This window comes from Sarcophilus harrisii, chromosome 3, assembly GCF_902635505.1.
Source record: "Sarcophilus harrisii chromosome 3, mSarHar1.11, whole genome shotgun sequence".
Classification (NCBI taxonomy): domain Eukaryota; kingdom Metazoa; phylum Chordata; class Mammalia; order Dasyuromorphia; family Dasyuridae; genus Sarcophilus; species Sarcophilus harrisii.
This window is the reverse complement of record NC_045428.1, coordinates 514805110-514829664: the sequence shown is the minus strand read 5'-3', so window position 1 is coordinate 514829664 and position 24555 is coordinate 514805110. Positions and strand designations below refer to the sequence as shown.

At 33.6% G+C, this 24555-nt stretch overlaps 1 protein-coding gene across 3 annotated transcripts in view; it reads right to left on the bottom strand.

Annotated features, from left to right (window-relative positions):
* The window catches only part of TMEM135 (transmembrane protein 135), a 299882-nt gene that overhangs the window by 81974 nt on the left and 193353 nt on the right, over window positions 1-24555 (bottom strand). For all 3 annotated transcript variants that reach the window (XM_031961900.1, XM_003764592.4, XM_031961901.1), the window contains one exon: window positions 11896-11942. In XM_031961900.1, coding sequence (XP_031817760.1) covers window positions 11896-11942 — 47 coding nt within the window. The remainder of the gene's footprint in view (window positions 1-11895; window positions 11943-24555) is intronic.

The following is a 24555-nucleotide window of genomic DNA, read 5'->3' as shown; positions in this document are numbered from 1 at the left end:
CTGACAACAAACTTCTTAACATAACTATGCTATATATGCAACGGATAACACTATTAGGCTATATTTTCAGGCAATTAATATTGATTTTATGCAGCTATACATGAGGGACCTGGGGAAAAGAAAGAAATACCTCATCAAAAATATGTCTTTCCTTTCTCATTAGCCCTCTTTCGTTTTAGATTTTACAAGTATCTAAAAAAACAGCAAAAAGATTTCATTGAAATTTGGGCCTGCAATTTTTTAAAAGATAATGAAAAGCTTTATGTAAAAGTAAAGAATTAAGAAAACCTTATATATCCTACATTGAACTGTAGAGACCAATAATGCAATTTTACTTCCCAAATCTAATACACACATCTCAAAATCTTGTTCTGATCAATTCTTTTAATATTTCTTTATGATCCTTTTTTCCTTTGGTGTTTTGTCTTTAATTCAAATATAGAATTGTTATATGTATTAAAAAGGCAAGAGAAAAAAGTAATTTCCCAAACTGCAGCCATAAAGAGACAAAACAGAAATACAGACAAAAGTGAGGAGAAAAATGACCAAATACTTTTGTGACTACACCAACAAATTTCCCTCCAAAATCAGCTGATGAGTTACCTTTTCTTGGGAGACAGAAACAGCTGATAGTTTTAAGACCTTTGGATCAGAAGGACAATATCACTTCTTTTATAAATATTGAAAACCAAACATATCAAAAACAGTACAGAAATATAATAGAACGCAAGTTGTTCTTCCCAATAATGATAAAAAAAAAAAATAGCTGGAAGTTAAGGCTGCAACTGTTTCTAACCTAAGAGCTTAGAGCTTCCGTGACAAGATCAAAGGGAGAAATTAAATCTGTGAAGCTCGATTGCTTTTCCATCATCTGATTTGTAATATCAGCCTTATTCTGAACAGTGCCTTGGGAGCTCAAAATCATAAGGGTTATATACCACATTGTTGGTGATCAAATCACTTCAGAAAGCATTCCAGGGCAGCTGGGATATGGAGGTCCCACACAACTACAAGCAACTTATTCTCCAAGGCCTGAGAACCAAAAGCTATTCTTCCCTTCCCTCTTTTATTTCGCATTTTAAGGATGACAGGAACATGATAAACAGCCAATGCACAGTCACCATCAATGCTCTGCCAGGACAAAGAGGCTTTGTGATTGACAGAAAAAACTTTTAAAAAGGAGGAGACCCACTTTTCCTTCCTCCAGGGATGGCTCTGGATAGAGACAGCTGAAATTTTAGAACTTAAAAGCTTCTCCCATTTCTGCTGGCTCACCTTGCAGGTAAACACCTTTGGTTCACTGACTCAGTCATATATCTGAAATAGAATCTGTGTTGAAAACTGATAATGGTGGAAAATATATTCTCAGTCTGCTTTACAGCTGTAACTTCTGCCCAATTTCTCTGTAGGTGGTATGCATCTTTTCTGGCTTAAGCCATGAAAAAGAACGTGCAGGTATGCCATTTAGAGTACTCTGGCTGGCCCTTTCCTTTACATTTATCATTGTGGTCTTGTAGCACCATCATCTGTGCCTCTCCTCTAGTACTAGATTATATGCTACCTGAGAGCAGTAGGGTTCCTGTTAAGAGTTCTATTTTAAAAAATAGCTATCACTTAGCATAGTGCCTTCAGCATAGATGACATTCAATATATGTTTGCTAAACTGAAATGAGAATTGTAAACTGGGAGATGAAATATATTGAATTAAGAGGGGATTTCAATATATTTCAGATACTTTAAATTTGCAAGGTATCTTCTATTCAGTGAGTTCTAGTTTGTTTGTTTTTTTGTTTCTTTATTTTAATTTGCCTTCTTTTACATTATTGTCATCATTTATAGATGAAGAAGCAGGTACAGAGAAGGTAAGTGACATGACACAGCAATTTAATGACAGACTGGAAATTAGGACCCAGGTCTTATGACACTCAGTCATATATATATATGGATATAATACATACATTGAAAATCAATTCTTAATACATTATCTCTATATTTAAAAGAAAACCATTGAAATAATCGATTCAATGTCTTTCCAAAAAAAATAATATTAACACAAAAATATCACAACAAGCAGAATAAAAGAAAACTATCACTTTTAAATAATTAGGCTGGCACTTCAGCTAAATAACAATATTCAAAGAATACCAATTATCTGTAAATCAGAATTTAGTTAAAAAGGCAAAACATTAAAAAATAATAATAATAATAAACATCAGACTGAGTATCATAAGACCTGGGTCCTAATTTCCAGTCTGTCATTAAATTCTTGTGTTCATGCCACTTACTTTCTTTGTACCTGCTTCATCATCTATAAATGATGACAATAATGTAAAAGAAGGCAAATTAAAATAAAAAAAAAAAAAACTAGAACTCACTGAATACAGTACTCACTGGCTCCAAATGACTGATGACTAGAAATACTACTTTGCTTTTAGTAGAGTGATGGTGGATGATGTGTGTAATGTAGTGTCAATTAATTACATATGTCAATTTATTATATATCTCAATTAATCAATCAAAGGCATGGGAAGTGCAAAAGGTCCCTAATCAATTTGAAAGGGATAAAAACCCATGGATAGAATTAATTAACTACAGAGGAAGAAATAAGGAGATTCAGTCATGCCCTACAGGGCTTTGTGTAAAATAAAAGGCTAGTTTAGAATCTGAGCATCTTAGTGAAAAGCTAGACTAAAAGAGAGCAGTCCAACACCTCCTACGAGGGAATCACTTGGCAGGGGGAGGGAGTAATAGAGGGGTATGTGGAGAGAAAGAGCCCCCCTTCTCCTTTCCACCCTTTATGATGAGAAGAGGACCATGTGAATTTCAAAAGGTAAAAAGATTTTAGATATCCCATAGGCAGCCTAGCAGCATCCCTGAAAAAGTTGATAGCAAAGCCAAGGAAAAATTTGACATACTGAGGAAAGGTAGCTTCAGGACACTACAGTAAACCCATCAGAAAAGCCCACTATATTTTGAGGAAACTTCATAAGAACATCACAAAAGATTTCTAGGGCTGAATTATCCTTTTGCCATATATACTCTCTAAGCTTGGGTGTTTTTAGTTTGGTAGAAGCTTGTTCTGGCTTTGTTAGGATATTTTGTACAAACATTTTTTATTATACCACCTTGGTAAATACCCTTTTTCTTTTCCTTTTTTTTTTGAATAAATAATAGATTTTTATTTTCAAAATAAATGCAAAGATAGTTTTCAACATTTATCCTTGCAAAACCTTGTGTTCCAAATTATTCTCCTTCCCTTCCTCCACCTCCCCGCCCAAACAGCAAGTAATTCAATATATGTTAAACCTGTGCGATTCTTCTATACATATTTCCACATTTATCATGCTGCACAAGAAAAACCAGATCAAAAAGGGGGAAAAAATGAGAAAAAAAGCAGGCAAACAATAACTAAAAAGGTGAAAAATACTATAGTGTGATCCACATTCAGTCTGACAGTTCTCTTTCTGGATGTAAATGGCTCTCTCCATCACAAATCCATTGGAAGTGCCATGAATTAACTCATATCAAAAAGAGCCATATCTATCAGAACTGATCATCACATGATCTTGTTGCTGTGTATAATGTTCTTTTGGTTCTGGCTCACTTCACTCAGCATCAGTTCATGTAAGTCTCTCCAGGCCTCTCTGAAATCATCCTGCTGATCATTTCTCACAGAACAGTAATATTCCATAACATTCGTAAACCATAATTTATTCAGCCACTCTCCAATTAATGGGCATCCACTAAGTTTCTATTTCCTTGTCACTACAAAAAGGGCTGCTGCATGTGGGTCCCTTTACCTCCTTTATGATCTCTTTGGGATACAGACCCAGCAGAAACAGTGCTGAATGGGCATACCTCCAAATTGCTCTCTAGAATGGTTGGATCAGTTAACAATTCTGCCAACAACGTATTAATTGTTCCACTTTTTCTATATTCCCTCCAACACTTATTACCTTTTCCTGTCATCTTAGCCAGTCTGAGAGGTGTGTAATGGTACCTCAGAATTGTTTTAATTTGCATTTCTCTGATCAGTAGTGATACCCTTTTTCTAAAAGTTAATAAAGTCTGGTTAATTGATATCAAATGGTAAACAACGAAGAAAGCACATCAAGAGGCTTGTTGGCTACATTAAAAGAAAAACCACATCTCAAGACCCAAAGATGACCCTTAAAAACAGATAGGAGAAGTTTCAAATCTTTTGAAGAACCCAAAAGTACTCAGATTTTTTCCCAAAAAAATTTTTTTGCCTCACAGAAATTCTAACACTAAAGCCTTTCTGCAGTCTCTAGAGTTTGGAGATTATCTTAATAGTATTTCCCAAAATTCAAATATCAATATAAAGATGTTATAACAAGTCTCAGAGTAATTTGAATAATTTTATGGTAAGAAACAGAAATCAAAAAACTTTTCACTTGAATCTATGAAGGCCTTTCTCAAAGTTTCTTTTCCTTCTATTACATTGAGTTTTAAAATATTTCTCAAAATATTACGGAAACCATTAATGGTTATTCTCATTTGCAAAGATGTCATGCTCTGACCAGATAATTATTGCAGTTTTCTTAAATGTGCACTGTATAGCAACAGCAATAAGAAAAGCAACAAAATATATGTCTTGGATTTTATCCAATGAAAAGACTGCTAAATATATACTTTCCTTCCTGAAAGTCTTTCATAATATAGCAAATAATTTTAAAATTTATACTAGTTTGTACTAAATGCAGTTTTCCAATATTTAAATCTAATGAATTAAGACATTTCTTTTGTGAAGCAACTATATATAGTTTTAGAATTAATTGCCTTGACAACCAGTCTGGGACTTTAGATAACTTTGAACAAATTGTTGGATTTTCTAGAGGTATAGAGAGAATTTCTATCTAAACTTATTGTAATTACATTAAAGATATTATCATACTTTGTTATGCTATTCATTTTTTTCCAATTAATGTTTACTTTTATCTTTAATATCAGAATCATTTCCCAATAAATATCCTCCCCTCTCCATTTAAACTTAACACACAACACACACACACACATACACAAAACACAATTAAGCAAAAACCTAAAAAAAAAAAAGTAAGAGCCAACAGGTAAAACTAAACAGAACGTGCAAAATACTACACTTAAAGCTCCCACTTCTACTTAGAGAAGGGAAATGTGCTGCTTTCTCTTTTCTCAAGAATTAGTAATGATCACTGTAATTAATTAATGCTTTGACAAACTCTAAATCTATGAATTTATGACATATTCAACAGGGCCTACAGTTTTGACACTTAAGGCAAAGTCATATTGACTTGCATCCTATACACTCTCAATGATTACTAACTGCTCAATTGCTCAAAATAAATATACTAGTTTAAAATGATCTAACTTTGAAAGATTATTTACATAAATTTTTTTTACTTATCAATGTAAAGTTATAAAGTGATTCTGATAGGTCAGCATTTAAAAACTGTAGATACTCTCCATTTTTCTTCATTGTTTATTTTTGGTTTTGAGACGCAATTGGAGTTAAGTGACTTGTCCAGATTCATGCAACTAGGAAGGGGTAATTATCTGAGGCCAGATTTGACCGTAGGTCCTCCTGACTCCACAGCTGGTGCTCTATCCACTGAGTCATCTACCTATCCCATGCTCTCTACTTAAAAAAAAAAAAATCAAAACTGTTTGGGAAAAATCTGTGATTTCATTAAGGTAAGATACTTAAACTATTAAAAAAATTTTTCCCCAACTAGCACAAATTTACCTGTGACTCAATAGATAAGTGTAATGGAGTTGCCTGATGCACTGGGAAGTTAAATGAAGTACTCTTATTTATACAGGTAGTAAGAGGCAGAGATGGATTTGGAATTCAAATCTTATCGACTCTACAACCATTATTCTATTCCTTTCATCATGCAGCTTCTGATTTTCCTCAAAATATTTTTATAGCTATTTTCTAACAAAATATCTTTCTCTAAAACAACAAATAAAATCCAAATAAACAACAATGCCTTTAGGTATTTTGTCTCCTGGCATAGCTTATGTCTGTTTTAACTACTTAATAGTAAACAATGTTCTATGCCTAGCTGTCATTTATGACACTTTTGTACATACAGATCAAGTAATTATGAGAATTTTGAGATTATTAAGGAGAATGTCTAAGACAGTGATGTTGAAGAAAGGTGTGGAGTTAGCTTCTACTCATCATACTAAAACCAGGACTATAATGACATAGACATACTCTTCCCATAGTTTGTAAAATCTTTCCCTATTTATAGAAATTTGTGGACAGATTTCCTTAGAAGTATTATAACAATCCCAGACACTGATCCATGAGTTGAAATTCGAAATACTCAGATTATTGTACTTTGTAGATAAATTAATGATCTTTATAATCTGTCAGTTTTAGAAGATAATTTTGGAACACCTTCTTCAGAAATATGGATAAACTATGGGTTTACAGCATTCGATACACTGAGATAGTTGATGTTTTGCTTAGTTTTACTGAAGTAATTTTTTCCCCTCTTTTTAATTCTTTCCTCAATTCAAAGTTTCTTCTAAAATCTTCACAAGGATACATTTGTAAATGAAGATGCTATACAAAAAGATGTTAGTCCCTGTTTTTTTAAAGGAAAGAAAAGAGTTGAAACTACAATCTCAGGTCTGTTCTTTAAAAAACATAACCTATTCCCACATTTCTCTTCAATGAAATTTTCCCTTTCCTTCCTTTTCTGACAAATTTTGCTGCTATATACAGTACAATCCTTTTCACTATCTGTAAACTTTGTCATTTACCTTCTCAAAATCAGCTGCAAAGCTAGGTATAAATGCCATTTGGCACTTAGTTGATATCTTTCCCTACTTAAGCAATTGAATTTCTAAAATATTTTTGAACGAACATTGTGTCAAATTCCTGCACTTACTCTGAAGTACAGCCGTAAGGATCAACTATCTTGCCAGCCTTTGACTGGCCAAATGGTGTGAACTATCCTGAAGGGTAACAGTATCCTTTTTCACAGCAGGATTTGGCCTACACATTATAATGCTTTGGGGATAACAACACTTTGTAAATGGTTTTATTTTTTTGCAAAAATCTTCCTCTAAGTTTTATTTAAAACAAGCCCTGTCAGGAGCATTAGTAACATAGTGAAAGTGTTAGGTTTCTTAGAAATGCTATCCAGCAAGCTACCTGTGAAGTATATAAAGACAAAACAAAACAGTTCTTGGCCTTCAGGAGCTTAGATTTTTATTTATCACAGAATTCATGATTTTTGAGGTCCCTTCCAATCTTCCAGGATTCAACAACCACAACCTAGAATCTTCTTCCCAAGGACCCACTGAATGACAACTTTGAGGGCTCTGGACAATGGTCACAAGATTAGGAACTTTGACCGGAGGTACTCTCCTAGTTACCACTTCATTTACTTTTGGCCATGCTTGAGGCTTCCCCTTTCCTCACAACTTTGCCTCTAGGATTTGTGGGCCAGAAGCCTGGGATATGAACTCTGTGAAAGTTCCCTTAGTTACAACTTTCAAGAGCTCATCAACCACATGTCAATTCCCTATCTGAGGACCCTATCATCCTGTTGCCAAATCATACCTTGGAGCTCTAACCTCCCCTAGAGCTCTCTCCATCCTAAACCAGAGAACTTCCCAACCTTAATTCCTAGGATAAGAGCTGTTACCTTCTCACTGAACCCTTAAACACACAAAAAAAATTAAGTCTGAGTACCAAGTCAACAAGCATTTGCTAAATCCCTAGGACTATGCTGGATCTCCAAGTTAGGGATATAAATGAAGACAAAAACAGTCTCTGCTCGAAAACTTACAATATAGTGGAGGGAGATGACATTCAAACAACCATGTGCAAAGGTAATTTGGGCTTTCAGAAAAACATCTGCATATTATTAACTTACTATCCTTGGGATTATGAAGTTTACTTTTTAATAATCTGATAAAGTATGGTAAACATAAGACATAATCTAACTTTCTAACACCTTCCAAGTAGAAACTTCCCTTCCTGAATTTCTGAAAAATAATCCTGACCAGAAAAACACAAATCCAAATAATGCGAAGGGTTTCAAGATAATCCCAACAAAGTTCCTAGGTAGAACCAGTGAAGAAACTCTTGAAGATAGCTGAGACCAAAGGGTCATTTTATTCTTGAACCTTTCTTCTATAATTGAAAATGCAAAGGCAGTAATAGCCTATTTGGTAAAGGAGACATATTCATTAAGAGGAGATAGATTATAAAATTTCAGAGACCACTGAACAGCTGCAATAATGTTCAGTTACTAGTGCCTGACACAAAATACTTACAATCTTTTTACCATCCCTCTGAGTTTAAGATCCCACATACTTTGAAACTTTGTTTTAGTCTATTTCTCCATGAGAGAAAAACACTCCAGACCCCCCCGCATTTATATTTTCATAAAGTTCTTCTTCCAAAACAGGAAATTAATTGAAAATTCAATCAAGCAACTTCTACAAATATTGGCTGGAGTTTATCAGATTACAGCAGGTAACTTTTTAAAAGATTTTGGTAGGTTGGTTTAAGAGAGAGAAAAGTTCAAAAGATAAACACCAAATGCAGTGACTGAATTAATGTCTTGGTTACAAATATATTTTTTCTTGTTATTTGAGGAAAAATAAACCACCTGAAGACCGGGCCTTAGTAAGAAATGATAACTTGTCATTCTATGAAGAAACTATTGAGAATGGTGCAGTAAATACCATGAATGGAGACCATATGAAAGTCACAGATTCTCCTAATTGACAACTGCTTTCTCACATTTAGCCTCTGATGATATTGAACTCTCCTTCATTACTTACAAAAGCAAACTTTCTTATCAGCATTTAATAGATAATTCCCACCTGAACCCCCAACTGTGTGTCCCTCTCACCTTTGTAGCTATGTTTGTCAATGACTCAGTTTCTCTGAGTTTTGATATTTCAGCCACCAACTCTTTTTAGATAGAATTGACACAATATAGCATGTCAGTGTTTTTCTTAAAATATGGTGCCCAGAACTGATCCCAGTTTTCTTCTAGACATGATCTATCCATGATAGTATGAAGCAGTACCATCACTTCCCTCTATGCTTCTCCACATATCCTAAGAATATGTTAACTCCTTCTCTGTTCTTTTCCCTACTCACAAACTCCAGTACCCCAACCCACCCCCACATAAGACACTTGGGAAGGGATTGGTTAACATTTGTTAATCCAAGCACCTAGCACAGGCCCTGGCATATGGAAGGCCTTTAATGAATGCTCCTTAATTGACCCATGGATGGATGCTCTGGTAACACGTTAATGTTGAATGCTTGCCATTCTTCTTACTTTAAATATCCACAAATACTTATTAAGATAAATTCCTCTATTTAATCCTCCTTATCTCCTTTCCTTCTAAGATCTTGCTTTAGCAGTGTTTCTTTCCCTCTCGGATATCTTCAATATCTTCTTACGGTCCTCTTCTCATAAGCCATATATGCTCATGTTGCTCTAATCCTAAATAAGCTTCTGTTGGTTTTTCCAACTTCTTTGGCAATCAAGTCATCTGATTACTCCCACTGATGGCTAAACAACTTTAAAAGTGAAATATCTCCAAAATCTACACTTCCTTTCCACCCATTCTTCCCACAATCCCATGTACTCTAACCTCCATTGCCACCATTATGCTAAAATCACTCTCTAAATTGTCCTTGCTCTTTCTCATCATACGGCACTGTTAAATACCCAATTCCTATTTCTGGATAATCACTGTTCCTTTAATTTCCAAAATATTGCAACTCTTACCTTCTTTCTATCTAGCCTTTCTCTAAATTCTCATCTTCTTCCATGAGGTTTAATCATCATCCTTTTTCTCTTTTCCCAAACTATGTTTTCTCATTTTCATCCTCTGTCTTAGTATATATTTCTTTGTGTCTGCCTCTCTTTTTCACTACCTTTGATTTTCTGTCTGACTCCCTCCCTCATTCCTTTTTTCTCCATCCCCCTCACACAACATGCACATGTGCACGTGCACATGATCTAATCTATAATCAAATTCTGTTCATTTTCTACCATCACAATATTTGGTCTATATTCTCTACTTTAACTGACCTTTCCTCAAGTATAGAGCCTTCATTACCTCTACCTAGATTCTTCCAATAATCTCCTATCTTCCTGCATTTACATACTCCACCTTTCCAAACCTATTCTTCTTACTTTTGTGGAGCAATATTCCATATATGCATAGAGCTGGTATTAACATTTTGCTTAAAATGCTTACAAAGTTTTCAAATATCTACTGAATAAAATACAAAATCCATAGCTTGGCTCACCCAAAGTATTTCACAATCTGGTGCTCCCAGACAGAGTCTGTGTCTTAGTCATAGCTCATATTACTCTCTTGCGTCTAACTCAATATTTCAGCCATTATGGATTATTCATTCATCACCCAATAGTTTTTAACTATACTTTGCTCATGTTATTCCCTGTGCCTATAATAATTCCCTCTCTATTAAATTCTTGTCATTTTTTTAAAAAGTCCAACTCTTATACCACCTCTAACATTAAGCAATTCACAACTGCATTTCCTGCTGCTTCACAGCCCTCCATCACCAGCTAGAAATCACTATCACTGTCTCAGACCTGTACAGTACATTTTTTTGAACTTTTATTAATTTATCATTTATTATTTCACACTATAGTTATTTATACATGGCATATCCCTGCAATAAATTATTATATATAAGAAGAAAAAGACTGTCTTATCTAGACTACATCTTTACTCCCAAATATCTAGTGTAACATACATTTATATACAAACTAAATAAATGTTTGCAGAATATTTGTAAGGACAACACATAATATCTGAAAACAGGTTTCATGGGGGGAATTTCATTTCTAAGATTTCAGTAGTGTTGGACCAGATATTTAACATTCTAAAAATAGCATCTTTGCAATCTTTGGGAGAGAAAAATGTTAGTAAGACATTCAACTAATACCCATTTCTTCCACCCCAAATCTAAGGTAGTATTTCTTTATCTATTGTAACAGTTCTTTACTCTTATATATGTTATATCAGGTCTTCAAAGGTTTTAGGCAGATCATAAAAAAAAGAAGAAAAAAACTTTCATTAATTATTCTTTGCACTCTTACTTTAATTTTATTAAGAATAGGGAGTCAACGTTATTTTGCCCTAGTAAGAGAAAAAACATGCCCTATACATATTAAGGAGGAAAAAGTGCAGAAAAGTATTTGGGGAAACTAAACTTTTTGTTGTTTTGTTTTCTTCTCATATATGTGGGTAATATACAAATGGAGAAAATAAACAAATTCATAAGGAAGGACAAAGAATAAGTTTGTATTATCTTTATCTACAACTTTTCCTAAAAAGACTTTAAACTGATGTCATATATCTTCATCCTAATAGAAATAAAGACATATAGGATCATAGCTGTATAACTGGAATGGATGACCTTAGGGATATCTTTGATACTGGTTCATCATTTCAGAAATGGTGGCTAAGTGATATGCCCCACATCACACAGAGCCTAAGTTACAGAGCCCAAAGTCAAACTTATGAACTCCATCTTCAAATCAATATTATATCTTCCATTCTATCATGCTACCTCTCCCACAATGTTAATAACTGACATGCTTTGGGAATTCGATGTAAGAATTCCCAAGCTTTTCATATTTAAAGCAAAATCAGTATACTACCTTCTATACAAGAGATAATTAATCATAACATATAAGATATTAAATTGGGTCAAATTGTTCATTTTTTCAAAGTTATTTTGGTCTTATTTGTATAAAATATTTTTGTTTTTTTAAAACAAATTAATATAAAGTCACAAAATGAGAAAAAATATCTTGATATTTTAAAGCATTACAAATAGTAATATTTATTATAAAGAAAACATACCTGAAAAAGAACATGTACATAGCAGCTGTGATGCAGAACAAAAGGACCTATAACCAGAAGAAAATAAATTACTTGCAAATAATGTTCAAGCGTGAACATGATCATTTATATATCTCTCAAAAACTAAGCAAGCAAAGGATTTTGGGTAAAGAGTTACTTCAACATTTTATCACTGACAGTTATTTTAAAATATGACTTTTTTTCTACTCTCTATTCAAGCTTAAAATAAATAGAAAACAGGGAGTAAATTAAAAGAAATCAGGTGAAGTTAAGCTCTGATAATTTACCATGCCAAGATGACAATGTAATAGTTACAAAGAAGGCCCAATAAATGATGTTCATTAGGTTGAAAAGAACCTTCTGTTCCTCCAAAATATGAAGGAAATGATGAATTTATAATACATTGTTTTCTGCAATAGTGTTTGTATAACTCTCAGGAAATACAGTGCTACTGCTGTCATCACCATAACATGTAAGAATTACATAAAAAAAAAAAAACATAAGTCTCACCCAGTTCAATAACAAAGAACTTGAATCATATTCTTTGAATATCTTTTAACTTCTTATCACACTCACACATATTCCAGAAACCGATATTCATAGGAATTTGGAATACTATTGACCAATACCTGTCAAAGACTATTATTACTGTTTTGTTTTGTTTTGGTTTTGCATCTAAAACATTCAACGTGTAAGTCCTGATGTCTTTTTAAGTTAGGGGTAAAAAAAAAAAAAAAAAAAAAAAAAAAAAGGACCAAGTAATTGATACAATACTACACAAAGAATTCAGAGTTAACAGGACCTTTGAGATAATAAGGTACATTTTCTTTTGAAGAGGAAATAGAGGCCCAAGGAAATTAAGTAAGTGATTTGCCCAAGGATACACTGGTAGTTAAGTAGAAGTGTCCACATTAGAATTAGATTCTCTACCTCCACTCGCAAGTTTCTTTCCTTACACTGTGGTGGACCTAACTATCCAACCCCTAGATTTCTCAACCCACTCTGACCTCTAGCCATTTTTCCCCCCAATTCATTGATTCTTCTTTTTGTCCTGACATCACTTTCCATTTCTCTCACCACCATTTCTCTCTTAATTGGAAAATCATAAGATGATAAGACTTAGAGCTAAGACTCCTTACACATCCCTTAGTGTAGAGGTCCTTAACTTGGGGTTCACGAAATTGTTTTTTTAATACTTTAATAACTGCATTTGTATTTCAATATAACTGACTTCCTTTGTAAACATATACTTTTTTATTTTATACATTTAAAAACATTACTCTGAGAAGTTACCCATAACATTTACCAGAATGCCAAAGTGAGTCATGGTACAAAATGTTTTAAGAACCCCTGCTTTAGAACAATCCCTTCATTTTGCAGATGAAGACACTAAGACCCAGAGATATTAAGAGATTGCCCAAACTCTGAAAGGAATTAAATAGCAGGGCCAGTATTTGAACACAGGTCTTCTTGATTTCTGTGTTACTAACACATTTCTATATAAACTTTCTATTTCGTTGCTGTAAGGAATTCCTGGGGAGGACACTTTAGCAACACAGATTTGCAACTACTAAGAAATTTGAAGTCTTAAAAGAGTTGTCTAGAATATTAAAAATGAAGCAACTAAGCCAGAATCCTATAGCCAGTATATAGCCAGTATCTGAGCCCACAACTGTTGAGGCCTGATTTATGCATATGTTATTTAATATACAAAATTCAGTGCTTGTTCAGCTGTCATTATTTAGGTTTGACTAAGTTACTATGGGCCTGAATTTCGAGAAAGAAATAACTTTATTCAGAACATGGCTATCCAAACAGTTTAAGGTCTAGACTTTTAAGTGATAATAATGATACAAAGTTATAGTACTTCAATATGAATTCAAAATGGAAAAAAAAAATTGGCCTTTCCTTAAGACATTAAACTATCTTACAAATTCCTAGACACTGTGGCAGGTGACAGGAATACAAAGACAAAAGTGAAACTGTGCCTGCTACCATGAAGCTAAACATTATACATGTCTATAGAAAGTACATACAGCTTGTATCCCAAATAAATGCAAGTGATATTTTGAGGGAAGAGACATTAACAACGGGGGATGAAGACAGGTCTCTTAAGAGACGTAGTATTTGAGCTGAGCTTTGAGGTTACAAGAGAGGGAGATGAGGATGGTGAACAATTCAAGTACTGGAGGTGATAGATTAGGCAAAGGTACAAAAACATGATGTACAAGGAGCAGAAGGAGAGCAGTTTTATGGAACATAATTTGTGGAGAGAAGTAATATGAAATTAATCTGGAAAAATAAGCAATGAGCAGTCTGTGAAGGCCTCCAAATGTCCTGCTTAAGGTATCCCAAGGGCAATGGGAAGTCACTGAAGCTTCTTAAACAGAGGAGCAACACAGTCAAACCTATGCATTAAGAATATTAATTTGGGAACTGTGTAGAAAATAGACTGGCAAGGGAAATGACTGGTAGCAGGAAGAACCATTAGGAGACCATTAATATAGTTCAAGAGAAAGATGACTATCTTAATTAGGGTGATTATGGTATAAATAGAGAGAAAGGGTTATGAAAGACATTGAAACAGTAGAAACAATAATACTTAGTAAGATTGGATAGGGGTAGGAAGAAAGAGGGCAGGGTCTTATGAATCTATGTGATTAGGAGAATAGTAGTATTCTCAAAAGAAGAAAAGAAAGTCCAATTTTAAGCAGATAATGAATTCTATTATTCATATTGAGTAGGAGATACCTAACATTTAGATGAATATTTCCAACTGGAGATTTGGGAGCTCAAAAGATATAAGAGCTGAATATGTAGATATGGGAATAATCAGAAAAGATGCCAATGGAATCCACGTCAGAAAATGAATGAAAAAAGGTCACTGAAACTTAAATTGTCTATTACATGTCATCTTATGAATCAGAAAACTTTATTAAGCTTGTATTTATTTGTTTCAGACCATGTATAATCAGATCAATAGCCATTGTCAAATTAATAGTTACTTAATTTTTAAAAACAGAATATAATCCAAACCTACTCAATATAAAGTCTGTTCCCCCCCCCCCAAGTCCTTATACAGCATGTTAGAGTACCTTTGCTAGAATGGAAATTTCTTTTATTTCCCCATATTCAAAAGAATAAGAACCAAAAAGAAGAAAAGCATACTTTACATCTAATTTTTCATTACACAAATCATATTAAAGAAATATTAGGATTTGTGAAAAGTAAATGAAGAAAATTGGTTGTTTTAACTGAATATGTGCTCCAACAATCTTTTCCTTATATGATTCATCTTTCTTGCTTTATGTCAAAAGGTCAACAGTTATAAAAAAACATTAATGTCAAATAAATGGTTGAAAAGGCTGTGTATTCAAGATTCTTTTTTATGCAAAGTAATTAAGCTACATAGCAACCACTTTAAATTAAATTACTGAAAAGTAGATAGCCATTGACAGACACCAAAGTTAATGTAAATGCTTACTAATTAATGCATATAACATAGAACCTAGAATCTTTATGCAATTTCAAGTCCTGAAGATAAATTTTGTAAAAATCCTTAACTTAAGGCAACTTCTCAAGTAAGGAAGACTAAATAAGAAAGTAAATGGAAAATCTAGTATTAATAAAAAAGTAAAGTAAATACCATAATATAATCAAGTAAAAACAAAGCAGACCGGACATGAAGTTTATTGAAATTAAAAGTTAGTCAAAGACTAACTACAATTTTTCCTTTGTTCCTCTTCCTTTGCCATCTCTTTTATTTGTTTTGGACAAATTATTAAAATATATCTCAAAAAAACAGAAGGAGAAGGTAACTGTAAAGTGAAGGGAAGAGCCAAGAAAAGTTGGGGGAAAAAATCATTGCTTGGAAGAGGAAGGGACTGAATGAAGGTATGGTAAATGACTAAAAACAAAAGAAGAATGAAAAAGTTGGAGAAAGATAAAAGGACCAGGGAAGCTTTTATTATTGTTAAACTTAGAATGCTTTTTTGAGGAGGGTATAATCTCTATAACACCCTCCACTTTATCCTTTAATCTTTCCTACAATCTAGTAAAGTCCTAAACAGTGAATCAGTTCAAAAGCAATCCAAGGCATTCCAATTAAAGATTCAGAGACTAAACTAGATCCTGTTGATTTAAAGAGCCAGGATACAAGCATGATCACTAATCTAGTGTAATGGGAAAATTAAGTAGCTTTGAGGATATCTATAGAATTTTTGTCAATTGAGAAAAAGAATATCTAATTTTTAAAAAATATTAAGGTATCTAAAAAGTTAATTAACAAACATCATTACTTAAAGACCCTATATGCATATGGTCTTCTCAGCTCATTACTAAAATATGAAAGAGTTTACTGTGGTCCAACTTGGAAAGATACTTACATACCTGGGGTGAGGCCCTCAATTGCAGCAAAATGTAATTCAGCAAAAAAACTTGCACATCATTTAGCAGCTGGGAGAAGTGGTGAGGGAAGCTACATACAATTCAGAGCATAGAGAAGCTGAAAAAATATTGTTTTTTCAGCAAGGCAAAGAAACTAAGTCATCTAGATGGAGCATTTCAATCAGAAATGATGGGGAACCTTATCCTTCCCCAAAGCGTGACATTTGTATTAACCTTAAAAGTACGATGAGAAACAGGCCTAAGAAATGCCTCACAGCATTCACTATAGCTACTGTCAGGAAGCTAACAGCTGCTATCCAGCCGAGTTCCACATGTTTAAATATCCATTCAGATCTAGTATTGAGAAAAAAAAAAAAAAAAAGCCTTGAGAAAAAGAAACCTGGCAATTCAGACATACTATCCATAATGAAAATATTTTCAACACTATTCATTTGAAAGGCAGTGTATATGCATGATTCATCCATGTAATAGTAGCATCATATGTCACAGACACACATAGGTGGGACTAATTTTTACAAGTGGTATGTCTTGTGCCCATACCCAGGCCATCTGCCAGTTCCTCATGCATCTGCTCATTCCAGAATTCATTCAGAGAAAATCCTTTTCCTGATTATATATGGTATAAGTCATATTTGGTCTGGTTCTCACCCCTCCCTTACAGCTGTGCATTCTTTATACAAATTCATATGTCATTGCCAACAAAAATTTACTTGGATAGAGATGAATAATTTTCACCAAAAAATCTACTAGAATCAGAGTTGGAAGACACTTTAGCAATTAGCTTGTCAATTAACATGTTGTGTACTGAAGATTGGGATTATGAGAAAAATTAGTCCTTTCACTCAAAAATTTATATTCTAGTCAAGAAAACAACATTTACTCACAAGAAATACAAAGTAATCAAGACACCAATAGCTGTGAATGTCAAAAAAAAAAAAAAAGTCTTGTGTAAGAGGGGACACAGCTAAGCAACAAAAGCCATTAAACAATTATAAGTGATAAAGGTGAGGAGAGAGTGCATACTAGATATGGGGCACAATTTGTGCAAAAGTAAAAGCAAGAGATGGCATACCATGTACAAAGACCCTTAAGTAGACCAATTTTACTTTCCTTTGGAGAGTGTAAAGAAGAAGAAAATATAGTGAGATGGGAAAGGTAGGCTGGAGCAAGGCTGTGAAAAACTTAAAATACCAAAATAAGGAGTTTGTGCTTAACTCTAACATAGCATAATATATAATATGAAGGGACAAATTAAGACATGTACCTTAGGAATATCAGTTGGGGAAAGGAGATGGAGAGCAGGGGAAAGGGGATGGAGAGCAGGAAAAAGGAAAATAAGGAGGAGATTACTGCAACAGACTATGTGAAAGATGATGAGGTCCTGAATGAGAACAGCAAAGAGATGGAATGGGACTGATTCAAAGGATTCAAGAACTATCCAACCCATACCCTGATAGCCACATGTAGCCTACAATATTCTAGAGAAGGGCACAAATCACATTACAATATAAATGAAAAATACTTAATACAAATATGCAAAAACGTTTTTTTAATAAGATAACATTAGATTTTAAGGCAAGTCAATATATAATTTACAGGGATTTTTATGTAACATATTAGTGGACCCCATTTCTATTTGAACTTGACACCACTACTATAGTAGAAGTTAAAATAAAATGACAATGATATGGGGAGTTGAGAAAAATTGTGAATGACTCCAAAGTTTCAAACCTTTTTGAGAAGAAAGATAGTGGTACACCTGAAAAGAAAAAGTGAAAGTAAAATAACAATGAGTTAAAAGGGTAAAGGGGAAAAAACTGTTTTGGTCATAATATATCAAGTTTAAGATACCTATAGGACATCCACAGGAAAATGTCCTATAAGTCTGGGAGTCAATAGCATAGAAATTATAACTGAACACACTTCACAAGAGCGCTTAGGACAGTCTTGAGGCACACCTTCCCAGCTGAGACAGACAGGATGAGTGATGAACTAGTAAAGTAGATAAAGACAAACCAGACAGTTTTGTTTTATTAATATCTTTAATTTTTTCAATTAATAAGCATTTATTTTCTTCTCCTTCCCAAAAGAAGCAATCATCATGCAAATTTGTATGTTGTAAGAAATATGTATAGCAAAATAAATTCCTACATTGGTTGGGTTCAAATTCTATATCTTGAGTTCATCATTTTACTTCTCTAGCGGGAAGTAAATAGTGTAGTTCATCAACAGTTTTGTGATGAAAAATGGTTGGTAATTATGTGGATCAGAGTTGGTAATTGAAATTTTTTATCTTTACAATACTATAGACACATAAATTATTATTTTTGGCACTTCCCATTTCACTTTGAATTCTTTGAGATATATGGCAAAACACTAAAACCATTAAATCAAAGAGAATTTGGAGCATCTAGTCACTATTCAGGCATAATTCCAAATTAAAACCCAGAACAGCAGACATATTTGACCAATCCAACAACACAATATCAATATACCTATTTCCCCCCAACATTTTCAATCTGTCAGTGATTCAGTCAGTAAATGGGCATTTATTAAGAACTGTCAATGCTAGTTACTGTGCTAAATCTTAAGTTTACAAAGAAAGATAACAACAAAAGTGTTCTCAAGGAGTTTAGGGGAACAACATGCAAACAGCTATATACAAACTATATACAAGATAAATTGGAGGTAATCTTAGGAAGAAAGCACTACTATTACAGATCACTGAAACATTTCTTACCTAGAACCTGAAGAAAGTCAAGGAAGGTAGGAGAAGAGGGAAGGGGGTTCAGGCATGGAGGAAAGCCCAAAATGCCCAGAATTGAAAGACAGAGTAACTAACCATGGAGAAGAAGGTATGAAGAAACTGGAAAGGTCAGAAGTGGCCAGATTATGAAAACTTTAAAAGGGAGACACTAGAGTTTATTGACTGTAGAGGGAGGGAAGGGTGGAAGAAGGAGATTATCAACTGGATAACTAAATGCAGGATAAAATGGAGTAGGGAGAGACTTAAGGCAGGGAAATCAAACAAAAGGCTTTTCCAATATTTCAGTGGTGAAGTAATGAATGGCACTAGGATGCTGGCAAGGTCTGAAGAAAGGAGAGATAACAGAGATATCATGAAGGCAAAAAGCCAGCTGGACTCTGTAACTGGATATGATAGGTAGGAAATAGTGAAGAGTTAAGGATGACAATTAGGTGTGATCCTGTGTAACTGGGAAAATGATAGTACCCTTGAAAGTATCAAGGAAGTTAGAAAGAAGGGAGGCCTTGAAGGAAAAAATAATGAGTTTTGTTTTGAACATGTTGAGTGTAGCAGAACCAGATCTCAAACTATATTATAAAGCTATAGTCAAAAACAATTTGGTACTAGGTAATAAATAGAGAAGTTGCTTAGTAGAATAGATTAGGTATACTATTACTAGGAAGAAATAGGAAAAGAAGGTATACAAATCAAACATTTACTAATAAATTATAATTTCAAGACTTCTACATTCAGTTACAAGACCCTTCATGGAGTCGAGACCCATAGTTTAAGAATCTGGAATCTAACTAACAACTAATTAACACTTAGAAAGTCTTAAGAAATATGATAAACAAAACGATCAATGAGAATTCCAGAGAATTTATGAAAAAACATGGTACCCATATCTAGATAGGCAATGTACTTCAAATACAAACTGAGGGGCGCGTGCGTGCGTGCACACACGTCATATATACTTGTGCCCTCAGGTTATATTTGAAGTGTGCATGCATATATGTGTGTGTCTGTATATGCATACACATGTGTGCATCTATATACTTAAAACATGGTTAATATAGGAATTTGTCTTGCAACCTGTTTGTAAAAGGTTTTGTTTTTCTTTCTCAATGGAGAAGGTAGAAGGATGAAAATTTATAACTAAAAACCAAAATGAATTAAAAACAAAAAAAGGAACTAAATATCTTAGAAAGGGTAAAAAAGATAAAGAGTTTTATATGGGTAACTGAAGGAAGGCTAATAAGCATGTCTGCAGTCATTGTGATACTGAAGCATTAAATAAAAATAAACCATAACCATGCAAAGGGCAAGGACCCAGCAGAGAGGAAGAGATTGAAGATGCTGGAAAGATAGGAGATAAAGATAAATGGATCATGCCCTTGAAACAGTTAAGAGGAGATAGAGTCAAGAGCACAGAAATGGTGAGTTAGCCTTGGAAAGGAGAAGTATAAAGCAGAGTATAAGCAAAATTATCTGAAGAAATTCTGTAAGAATGGAAATTGAAAGAGTTCCTATCTGATGCATTTCTAGTTAGTAAAGTAGGTGAAGTCATCTGATAACAATGAAGAAGATGAACAGAAAGAGAACCATATAAGCACTACTAAAAAGAATGGTATGGAACAGTTAAAAGAACATTCATTTATATGAGCTGAATTTAAATTTCACTTCATGCTCACTCTCCATATGACCTGGGTAGGTCACCTAATCTCTTTGACTCTCAGTTTCCATATCTGTAAAAAAAATGTTGGCTCAGATGGCTTCTCTGGTCTCTTCTAGGAAAATGACAATTAATATGGCTTTAGACTTACTTCAGCAATGCTCAGAAGACCAAATGGATAGAGAAAGAATATTTTGCTTAGGAAACTTCTGTGAAAGAACAGTTGTGTGCCTTATGTGTATTTCTCAATTTTCCAGTTGTAAGATGTTAACTCTGTCTGAGTCAGAGTTGAAAAACATTTATTAAACTCCTATTATGTGCCAGGCACTGTGCCACTGCACTGAAAATACAAAGAAAAGCCAAAGACAATTCCTACCTTCAAAGGGTTCATAATGTAATGTGGAAACAGAAAATTTTAAAAAGCTGATAGGTAAGGGGGAAGGGGAAGAGTACTAAATTACCAGAAAGAATCTATGTATTCATTCATTCATACTTAATCCTTTGAAATTTGGCTTCTGCTATCACCACTCTTATGAAATTGCTTTCTCAAAGGTGAGATTTTTCAACTGCTAAATTCAAAGGCCTTTTCTCCAACCTCCTCCTCTTTGACTTTTCTTGTAACTTTTAACATTATTGACTCCCCCAACTCTAACCTCATCTCCTACTTTTAAAAAGTCTTTCCTTCCTTAGTTTCCATGCCACTTGTCTTCCCATTCTTCTGATGCAGGGTTTCTTAAAACTTTTTCCAAAAATCTTGGGGCAACCCTCTCTTGAATCTGAGTCAAGCATTTCTGGCAGTACAAAGTACACGTTATGTTTTTAGAACCAAGTTTGCAGTGACATCTCCTGAAGTAAAATGGAGAAGTGCTTCCAGAAACTCCTCAGATTTATTACGTTTGATTCTGAATTAATGGTTGGTTGTTGCATTCAGAAACTTTTTACTATTGCCAAATTTTTCTGATCCCCACATTCATTTATGCAACTCTGTATGGAGTTGTAACCAATAATGTAAGAACTTTTGTATATGTATGTGTATGTATATACACACACACACACACACACCATAGGGGAGACTAGAATGTGGACAAGACATTCTGTCATGATAGAGGAAGAATGACCCCAAGGACATTCTCTTTTGTTAATGGTCCCCTAGAACTCCTCATTCTGAATTTTTTGGTCCGGTTTTACAGATGGGGCTTTATGAATATACTTTTCTCTTTGTACAAGTTAAATCACCCATAAATGATACAAAATTCTTAATCTTGGTCTAATTAAGTGCTGACTTAATAAGATAATCATCTCAAAAACTTTTTTTAATCTATAAAAATTTATTTTGAAAAAAGCAGATGAGAAAAACCCATGGATTTAGCAAGGCATAAGCAACATTACAGGACAACAAGGGAAAGGGGTTAAGGTTAGAGATCAGTGTATAAAAGAAGTGGTTAATTTTAGTGTTAAAACTTCAGAAAGAGCAAAGTCAGGTATGTCAAAGGAGTACTAGACTATTGTAACAAGACTCCCTGTTTCCAGTCTCTCCTTTCTTTCATATCATCCTTTATTCAAGCTGTCAAAATAAACTTAGTAGTGTAAAGGTCTGACCATGTCATTCTTCTCAAAATCTTTCAGTGACTCACTCGTGACTACAAGATAACTCACAGATTCATGTCTGTAGCATTTAAAAGCCTCCAAAACTAAGTTCTAACAAAAGTGACCTACCCACCTTAATTTCCTGCTACTCTATGAGATGAAATAAGTATACTAGAAAAATTAAGAATATCAGTTTTTTCTTGATTTCCTTCTCCCCTTTCTTGACTACACTTACATGCATTTACAAGAATATCTTCCCTACCTGGGAAAAACAAGGAGTGAGTGAGTGTGTGTGTGTGTGTGTGTGTGTGTGTGTGTGTGTGTGTACTGTATCCCTCAATAGGCAAGATCTATGCCATTTTTTCATCTTTTTGTCTCTGATACTAAGTATAATACCAGGCATAAATAGACACTAATTTTTTTTTAATCCAAAGTGCATCCTAACAAATGGTAATAGAAATTTTGCTGCATAATTTAGGGAAAATTGTCATTCTGGAATACAGTAGAAAAATTTTAGCAAGATCAAACAAACTCACTGCAGTTCATATACAGATAAAGATAAAATTATTTAAGTCTTAAAGGAAAATAAAGTAACTGAGGAAAACTAAAATTTACAACAAAACAGTTAATATTAATAATAGCATGTTCCATCCCACTGTCAGTTTAGTTTTCTTTCTGTAAAGAAGAAAATTTCATTTTAAAATTACAAAAATAAAATTTACTATGAATAAGGTCCTCGGATATTAGGAAAAGAGAGATTCTTCTGTTAAGAACTCAATCTCACCATCTTTTCTGTTCCCCAGGGTCTTTTCAACATTTCAACATCTAATAACAGTAGGAGGTCTAAGATAAAGAACATGATCCTCAGAAAATCTTTAATCCTTCATGTGGCCCAAGCACTCACTCAAAAGTATTGTGTTCACATTATTATACCAAACTTCCATTCTAATAAAACTATTCCTGAATCCAAAAATAGTCATGAAAGAAAACATAAGCCTTTCTTTTCCTAAAAATCTTTAATTAAAAAGCACAGGAAGATTTGTAAGAATGGGCCTTTTCTAATTACTGTATTTTAAGAAAAACTGGAAACTTGATGCTTATATTCACTACAGAATTGAAAATGGACAAAGCTGAAATAAATGTCTCAGTAATTAAGTTAGTTAGGTATAAAGTATAAAATTTCCAGTTGCAGTGAACTTCCCATTTCCTTTTAATAACTGGGCTTTAAACTTGCTCAGAACTGCATCTTCAAGCTTTTTGCAAAAGATATTGAGGATAGAAAAAACTGTTGTATTATTACCTTACTTCTTTTTGGATGATTATGAAATTTACTGCTTTATGAATACATTAATCTTAATTATTCTTTCAAAAATTTAACAACCAGAAATAAATCCAATAATATCTCAGTTACATAACAGAAAACGTATAAAAATATAAATTTTCATAATTAAGGAAAAAAAACTCACTTTAATGGGTTTTTTTTTAAACACAATTTTGGTTGGATTAGAAAAAAAAACCTTAATTTATTAAGTGACTACTTTCAGAGATTCCCTGTAGTTCAGAAGGCTAAAACTTTCTTATATAAAATTATACAAAGCATTGGCTATAGAAAATCCTTTCTGGGATATTGCCAAAACACTAGTAAATCAATGTAAAGGTCAATCTAACCATGGTTAAATACCAATGGTGTCTCCACCTAAAAGTTGGAATGAGATGAACAAACAGAATCTCAGCAGGGCAGAACAACTCAGTAATGTCATGCTGGGAAGATCATTAGGAATGAAGTAGAGTAATACCCTCAATATGTAATCCTTCACAATATCCAGGTTACTTAGAAACTGAAATGGCTTGGCCTTCTTAAATCTTCAAGATTTAATTAGTTACAATAAACAGAACTAATTGGGGGAAAAAGCTGACAAAATTCCACAAAACTGTGATCTTCTAAGTATTTTGTTTTGTTTTGTTCAAGTGTATTAAATATAGTTAGGGCAAAAATGAAGTATATATTTGTGTGTTGGCCAAAAATTTCACACAGAATGTTGGATGGAAGGAGAAACAATCTAGTTAATGTTGTAATAGGAAATGCCCTTGAGGAAAGCAGGTGGTTCCTAGTAGACTGTTTAGGAACTCTATCAGACTTGGAGCTGTCCTATGCCTGCATTCCTTCATCTTAATCAAGTTAAGATTGAAACTGTAAAAAAGTGTTATGTGAAAATAATGAAGCTGGGATTTAATTAAATGAGGGAAA